General features: G+C 36.6%; 1 protein-coding gene across 1 annotated transcript in view; it reads right to left on the bottom strand.

Annotated features, from left to right (window-relative positions):
* Positions 1–6,242: 6,242 nt before the first annotated feature.
* Positions 6,243–8,245, bottom strand: part of LOC144451952 (hematopoietic prostaglandin D synthase-like) — a 4,809-nt gene continuing 2,806 nt past the window's right edge. The window contains exons 3-5 of the mRNA XM_078142875.1: positions 7,704–7,819; positions 6,912–7,022; positions 6,243–6,386 (exon numbers count right to left, since the gene is read on the bottom strand). Of these exons, the coding sequence (XP_077999001.1) occupies positions 6,243–6,386; positions 6,912–7,022; positions 7,704–7,819 (371 nt within the window). The remainder of the gene's footprint in view (positions 6,387–6,911; positions 7,023–7,703; positions 7,820–8,245) is intronic.

The following is an 8,245-nucleotide window of genomic DNA, read 5'->3' on the forward strand; positions in this document are numbered from 1 at the left end:
AAAATAATGCTCTGGCTCCAGCTAGTGCGACTTCATTATAACGCCACTCCTACAAGATGGGTCCGATGAAATATACTCTTTTTTTTACTGAAAACGTGTTCACTGCTATCACGTATAAAACCAGGTTTGACGCCAATGTATGTAAGAAATAACTTGACAAGTACATTCTGAAATTGGGCATTACCGGCAATTTTTTTGTATTAAAGCTAATGTACAAAGTATAGTGTATGTGAACACATAGTCACTCGGTGCTGAAGTTATTTACGAACATGTAATGGTCACAGCTAATTCAGTATTAAAATAAAATAAGCAATGAAGATGTAACGCACTAGGATTCAGTGTTGGTTTGATATTGGAAAGCATGCCTGGCAGTCGAATTTTTCAGCGAGTAATATCAGCGTGGTACTTGAGTCGTAGCCCTGGAGCGTCGGGTTTCTGAAGTTGTGTTTTCTGTATCACGAATCGAGCAACCTCAATGTAATCCAAGTGCTCGATTCATCGACAAATGCAAACTAACACACCTGCCAGCGATACGCTTTCGGATTCACATCATAATTCCATTAATTACCATTATAGCGTCTACATTACGAAGGTTTGGAAAACACGCTTTTTTATTGAATTTCGATAACATGGAATGAATAACCCCGAAATGTCAGCTTTCTAGAATTTCACAATGTTAGTTTATTTACTTGTGATTGGCCTTGAGACGTTGCAATGGTTGTGATAGAAATCCTGCCAATTTAGCAGCAGTATTGAAGCATATAATATCCCAATTATCGAGCTCTCTTATTTCCTACTGCATAATAACAGTGCGCTGATACCATCTTAATTCACCGACTTAATTTACTTATTACCAGGGTTCGTACATATCGACTAAATATAGTACTTTCCCGATCAAATCTCAAACGTGTTTATTCTTCTCGGGTAATGAATGTTAAACATCGTTTATATCGCCTCTTATCGTCTTTTCATGTCATTTGATCAACCACTCTTTACCACAGCGTGTAAGATTATATATTTCTCCTGACCTACTCGCCATTTGATAGCGATCATTCATCTTGTCCTCACCTTGACTCTGTGTACTTCTGTCCCAAAAACAAACATATCCCACGATGCATTGCGTGCACTGAATGCCTGACTATCAATATGCTGTTAGTTACTTTGCATCACAATGAAACCAATGCGTCACTTTTAATTCAACGTAATTTTACTGATCGATATCGTTGTGTTGACACAACCTATAAATATAACTCAATATTTTTATTAGGTTTCTGTGATAATAGTCATTTCTTTGTGAGCAATTTGTAACAATGGTTCGACCAACCATGTAATTGTGTGTGTACTATGAAATCAATGCAAAGAGTGATAGTCGAGTAAATCACACTTGAACGCAATGATGATAATACCTATCAATTATGTATCAAGCCATACCTGTATCGTCACGTGATGTTTTCAACAAGATGTTGCCTATCATGATGGGCATCTCAAGGTAGATAGTTTCCAATCGAGACAGTCTGTCACAAATTTGAAGGTCAAATCACTAAAGCCAATTAGTTGGACTAGAAAGTTTTATTACACAGAGGTATGGCGACAAATTGTGTACGGTGATGTTAATAGAAGGCGGGCTATCATCAAAGATTGTTGACGTCTTAGTTTCAAAGTAATCAAGTAAAACGTTCAATAATGAGATTATTATCTGTCAGGTCTGTGTATCAGGATCGTATTAATAATATTCGATTATGTTATTATAGTGACATGAGATGATTATGATTATGAAATATCTCTGTTTCGTTGGGTTTATACGTCGTCTTCAACATACAGTGATGTAGTGGTAGTACAATGAGGAACCTAGTATTTAAAACAAACAAATGTACAAATTAGTTAGAAAGAAAGTACCAGAGTTAACCCCTCTTAGTCTAAATTTTCTTATCGCCATAACAATATGTATGTATGTATGTATGTATACATGTATGTATGTATGTATGTATGTATGTATGTATGTATGTATGTATGTATGTATGTATATATATATATATATATATATATATATATATATATATATATATATATATATATATATATATATATATATACATATATATATATATATGTTTGTGTGTGTGTGTGTGTATAACACAATATCAAGTGAGGTTAGGAGAAATTGGTTGTATTATTGTTTCATCATTCATAGATACTAAACACATCGTATGACCATAACTCACTGTCTTTATCATGAATTCCGTATAATTGTAAAGACTCATAACCTGTTAAACGTTGCCGGCATTATCAAAGAAAATTCTAGTTGTGCACTCGTACCGGTAAATTATTGTCTAAAGGTACACGCTAGCTTAGACCTGCAATGCAAGTTCAGATATGTAACGTTGATACATCAAAAGCAATACAATTCATTACATCTATACTGGCGTAATTAGCGATACTATAGTCCTTGACATAGATTCTGATGTAGTCGGGGGCTGTGCACATGTACTTTTCATCAAAATATCAGCCTCTGTAATTCTATAACTCGAGGACGCTTTCCAAATGTTAATAACTGCACATCTGCTAAAAGCCTATAACAATCATTTTGTCAGCAGAAAGTGTAATATAACATCTCTGACATTTATGTTATTTGTTTCCGTGGTTACAAACCAAGCTAGGATACTAATATGCAATTATGGCTATACCACCTGAAACAGACGGTCTGGCTTGACAAAAATCGTAACAGTTTTGTTACATGTTAACGACTCTGCACAGCAAAATGTCATTAATATTGCTACATTTCATAGTCTAGCTCAACAATGTCTTACTAACACATTGTTATGGCTTCATGAAATAACACGATTATAACAAATCAGTTACAGTGTAACAAATTACTACGACAATGTATGAAAATGTAACAGTGACAATGTATTAGTAGACTTCTGTCGCCCCTGACGATGTAATGTAGCGATGTTAGAAAGATTTTGTTGAGCCACAAGACGCTCCTTCGGGTTAAAGTGGTTTTAATAGACCTGTTGCCGGTTCCAAGATGCATTTCGCGTCTCTCCATACAATGTTATGTATTCTGTACGCGCAGAAGAGTTTGCACGCACTACTCAGGAGGATGTCGGTGGGTGGGTGGGTGGGTGGATGGGGGGGGGGGTCACCAGACCATACCCTGAGTTCATCCGTTAAATCCCTGTCATATTTATGGCATTTAGTCTTTGTTCTATAAAATCACTCATATTTAAAGAAGTCAACATGTCATTTCAAACGTAGTAAAGACAAAACAATGCTAAGTGTAACAACATAAGCGACGTCCTCTAGCGCAATGCATCTTGGAACCAAAAAATCGACTATATTGTGAACATTGTGCCTAGTGTTTTTCAGTATTGTCATAAATTCCGCCCTCAGCGGAGTCCACAGTATGGAAGTGGGTCAATGCATTACACAAGTGACATTCCTATTAAATCTAAACGAATCTAATGCGTGTAAATTTAAAGCTGGTAGAACCCCCGTCGTTTGAGAAATAGGTAGAATCTCTTCTCCTGAGAGCTGCTGACAGCTTCAAGTTTAATACTTTCCACCACGTCTCAGATGGCACGTACCTTATTTAGATTATTTTTTTATGAGAATGCTGATGATTTCGCGATTATCGATTTGGAGACGTGATTTTTCTCAAAGCTTTATATACTGTACCGATTGCCATTTATTGTAAGTCAAATCACGTGTCAATTCGTGTCTATTAGAGTAGCCATGTGGATGAGGATTGGGTATTTGAATATGTTGGATTTATATAGGTTTTATTTATTTTTCGCTTTTTATAAATGCAGTGTTACAGACAGAACGGCCTTTAAAAAATGAGAGTGCCTTCTTATCCGTAGTTACCTCCTACAATAACGTCAGCGTACAGTAATTTCGCTAAAATCAAAGATATGGCCGCGATGACCCTACGCCTGTTTGATTACCAAAACACTGTTAGAATCATGACACTTTTTCGACTACTACTGCAACCCTGTATTTACCGTGAAATAGATTGTCGTTAGCTTCCACAAACGTTACTAATTTGCTACATTTTATCGTTAGGCTCAACAAAAATCTTACTAACTTTGCTACATTTCAGTCTGACTCGATAAATTGCTACATTTTAATCCGAAAGGTGGCTAAAGATCCAGACAATGTAGCAATGTTGGCAAAATTATTGTCAAACCAGACAATGAAATGTAGCAATGTTAGTAAGTTTTTTATTGCTAGACGACGCGACGTTCTGTTTCTTTCTTCTGTTGGCAACTGGCTTCTGTTGTCAATTATTTACTGTCGATTCAAAAAATTATAAATATATGCATTGTGTTCCGATCACAAATTTAGGAAATTTATTTTTACGACTCTTTCCGATCGCACATTAATCGAATCGTGACTATTTTACATATATGCTATCTGTTTACAGAATAAATCTCTGATCAAAGTATTAAGCAAAGACCAAAATCCGAGTGACTTATAATAAAACTTCGACTTAAAATATTAGTGGTTGAACTATGGGCTGAAAATATTAGTGGTTGATTCATGATTGTCATATTAGTGGTTGACCCATTGACTTCACAAGTTGATAATGAGGTCACGAGTTTTGTTTTACATTATGTTTTCAATTATTTACAATAAGATTATTTTTTTATTTCTTACTTCACCATAGGGGAGTATACTGGACTGCTTGTAAGAGTCTTAAGAAAAGAAGACTAAAACTGGCAGATCCGGAGACGAGTATTGAAGGTATGGTGACCATTTTTATTTTATTTTTTATGTTTCTCGACGAAATAGCTTTAAAATGATGGGTTGATCGGTCTTTTGGAAAATTACGAAAAAAGAAAGAAGAAAGGGTATACGTGTGTGTGTGTGTATGTGTGTGTGAGTGTGTGTGTGTATGTGTGTGTGTATGTGTGTGTGTGTGTATGTGTGTGTGTATGTGTGTGTGTGTGTGTGTGTGTGTGTGTGTGTGTGTGTGTGTGTGTAGGCTATATGATTGTGTTCAACTGACAGACTTTTAGTGAACATATCTTTTAGTTAATTATTTGCTGAAAAAATGTCCAAGTTGCCGCTACTTCAGGATTAAAGATACGATGAACAATTCAAAGGTCTCTAAGGGGTAAAGTGTGGTAGGGGCAAGATCAATAGTTCAATTCTCTTAGTTTGGGGTTAGGCGTTTTGAACCACTTTAGTTCTCATCCTACAAAAACGATTTTCCTTTCAATGGAATCTGTTTTGTACCCTTAAATAATAATTATGTTATTCCCCAATATTTGTCTTCATTTTAATAGCAGTAAAATACTCGTGAACTCAGGGTTGTCACTACGAGTCGCTAGACTATAAGTGACAAAGACCCCTTAGGTCACTTGTATTTTCCTTGGCAGAACGAAGAAAGATATTGGGGAATAACATATAATTAATTACTCACATACATATACACACGGACCACCGCGAAAAACATGCAGTTATTTTTGTACTCAAAAAGTGATTTGTTCACCAAACAATCTTATTGTACTTATAACTTCTCCACTGTGTGTATGTTTATTGCAATCACAATCTTGCACTCTCCACTTTCAGTTCTCGTTTGGTAAATGCCAATTCGTTGAAAAAAGTTACCATTATGAATTTTAAGTACAGGGTACTTCATTGACCTTTGACCTTTCCCACTCAGAATCATCAAACTACTACTGAGTTTCAAATCTTGCCTTTCTGCACTCTTCTCCGAAACCTTTGAGTGTGTTGCCCTTTAGTGTTTATCGTTGAGGGAGAGTCTATGTATCTCTGAGATTATCTGTGTCAGACCATCAGTATCAAACACCTTAAATCCATGTTACAACTGGCAAAAAAACACTGATGCGTTTTCTTGAATGACGTGCAGTGGGTGCATCTGATGTAGATTGACCGAATGCTTTCATCACTTTGTTTATTTTTGTGAAATGTAAAATACACTTTCCATTTAACAGTAACAGTCGCGCGCCATTGTTATCACATGTTAGTGTTCCAATCAGTAAACAGGGTTATGGAATATGATATGAAAATACCGACACTACTTGCATTGTATGTCTTTGCATGAACTTGTCTCATTCTTGATTGCCACGAGCAAGCAAACACACCAGTGTTATTTCGTTAGTTGTATCTGTGTCAAAAGCCTCAACGTTATACTATTTTACAGTGGGTATTGGTTCTACTTTTGCATAAGTTAATTAAGTTTATTTTTCTTCTTTACATCGTGTTGGTATCTTTTACTTCATATTCTCTGCTATCTTTGGGTTAGTCTTTAAACGGTCAATCAGTGCAGCTAGTTTTGGTGAGTTCTTCAACACTTCAGGGTCTACTTTTTTCCAACGTTCAGAAATGCAGAGGAATACGATATCAGCATGGGTGATCTAAAAGTACAAATTTATAAACTATTAAACGAAGGAAGGGAAAAATACTGACAACTTGAGAAACAATATATCTGACCACCACCACCACCATCATCATCATCATCATCATCATCATCATCATCATCATCATCATCAACATCATCATCACCACCACCACCACCACTACCACCACCACCATCATCATCATCACCATCATCACCATCATCATCACCACCAACAACAACACCACCAACAACACCACCACCACAACCACCACCACCATCATCGTCATCATCACCATCATCATTACCACCACAACCACCACCACAACCACCATCACCATCACATTCATCATCAACATCATCATCATCACCAACAACAACAACACCACCAACAACACCACCACCACTACCACCACTACCACCACCACCATCATCATCATCATCATCATCATCATCATCATCATCATCATCATCATCATCATCTGCCATCATCATCATCATCATCATCATCATCATCATCATCATCATCATCTGCCATACATACCCCATCACCGACGAAGAATCCATCACCTCCGTTGTTATCGATCAACAACTTCTCCAGATTTGCACAGGCAGGAGGGAAAGAGTTATTGGCTATATCATCAGCCACTGCTTTCTGTAATTATACGAATTTAACAGATACCAAAATTATTGTCCTTGGAAAATGATTAGATAAAGAAATGGTGATTTGATAAAAATATAAAAGTCGTTCCTTTCGAATTTCCACCAAGGAGATGGTATTTACTAGATTTAAACAAACCCCAGTAAATAAGAAGGCAAGGTAGACTGGAAGATACGTCGTTAATCCGCTCAGGTAACCACTCGTACTCGCAGGCGGCAATCAGAACCAAGCTGCTGCTACAGCCCTAGGCCCTCTTGTGTTTTAGAAATATACATTTCACAGTATAGCCGATGTTATAAACGCTCTTTCAAGCTAATCCAAGAGCAACTTGTGGACTGATATTTAAATGCATTGCATTAGCGATGAAGTTTATCAGACATATCTTGGGGTTAGGTGAATCACGGAAGTACAATAGCAGTCAGGTAACCTGAAGCAACACCGTCTGACTCGACAGAAATCTTACTAGTACATTGCTACATTTTAGCGACTGGGTTGACATTGCTACATTTTAGCGACTGGGTTGACATTGCTACATTTTAGCGACTGGGTTGACAGCAATCTTACTAAGAATGCTATATTTTATTGTCTGGCTCGATAAACACCATATTAACATTGCTACATTGTATCGGTTGGTTCGATGAAAATCTTATTGGTATAATGAAACATATTACTCGCCTTCTTTTCGGGATCATTTTCCTGAGCCCATACCTTTACCCACTCTACAACGTCATAGATACTGTCGACAATCATGTTGGCCTGAGCTTGCTCCCAAACAGTTTTTCCTGCCAACCCTAAAATAAACCAAAAGCAAAAAATACAAATTACAATTTACAAAGTTGTTTCTCAAAACCTTGATAGTTTTACATTAAACAACTTTTTTTCTTTGCGGCGAATCATCCTAAAAATGTTAATTTCGAATAAATTAACATCTATTGTAATAAATTATGGCACTAAAATTAGGTCCCTAATCAACAGCTTCAACAGGGACAACAGTATAAGTACAGCGTCATACAGGACAAAACATACAGAAAGAAAAAAAATGCCGTAAGTCTGATCAACGCTGGCTTTTAGAACTGTGACTTTAGTCTGTATTCTTTTACTTTGCTGGTCACAAAACCACCGAATTTGGGGAGCCTTCAGTTTTTACAAGGGAGAGGAAAGACGGGGAGGTTTGTGAACAAATATTCATGCGTGATATATAGCATGTGTATTATGTT

This window comes from Glandiceps talaboti, chromosome 22 (genome assembly GCF_964340395.1).
Source record: "Glandiceps talaboti chromosome 22, keGlaTala1.1, whole genome shotgun sequence".
NCBI classification, from domain to species: Eukaryota; Metazoa; Hemichordata; class Enteropneusta; family Spengelidae; genus Glandiceps; species Glandiceps talaboti.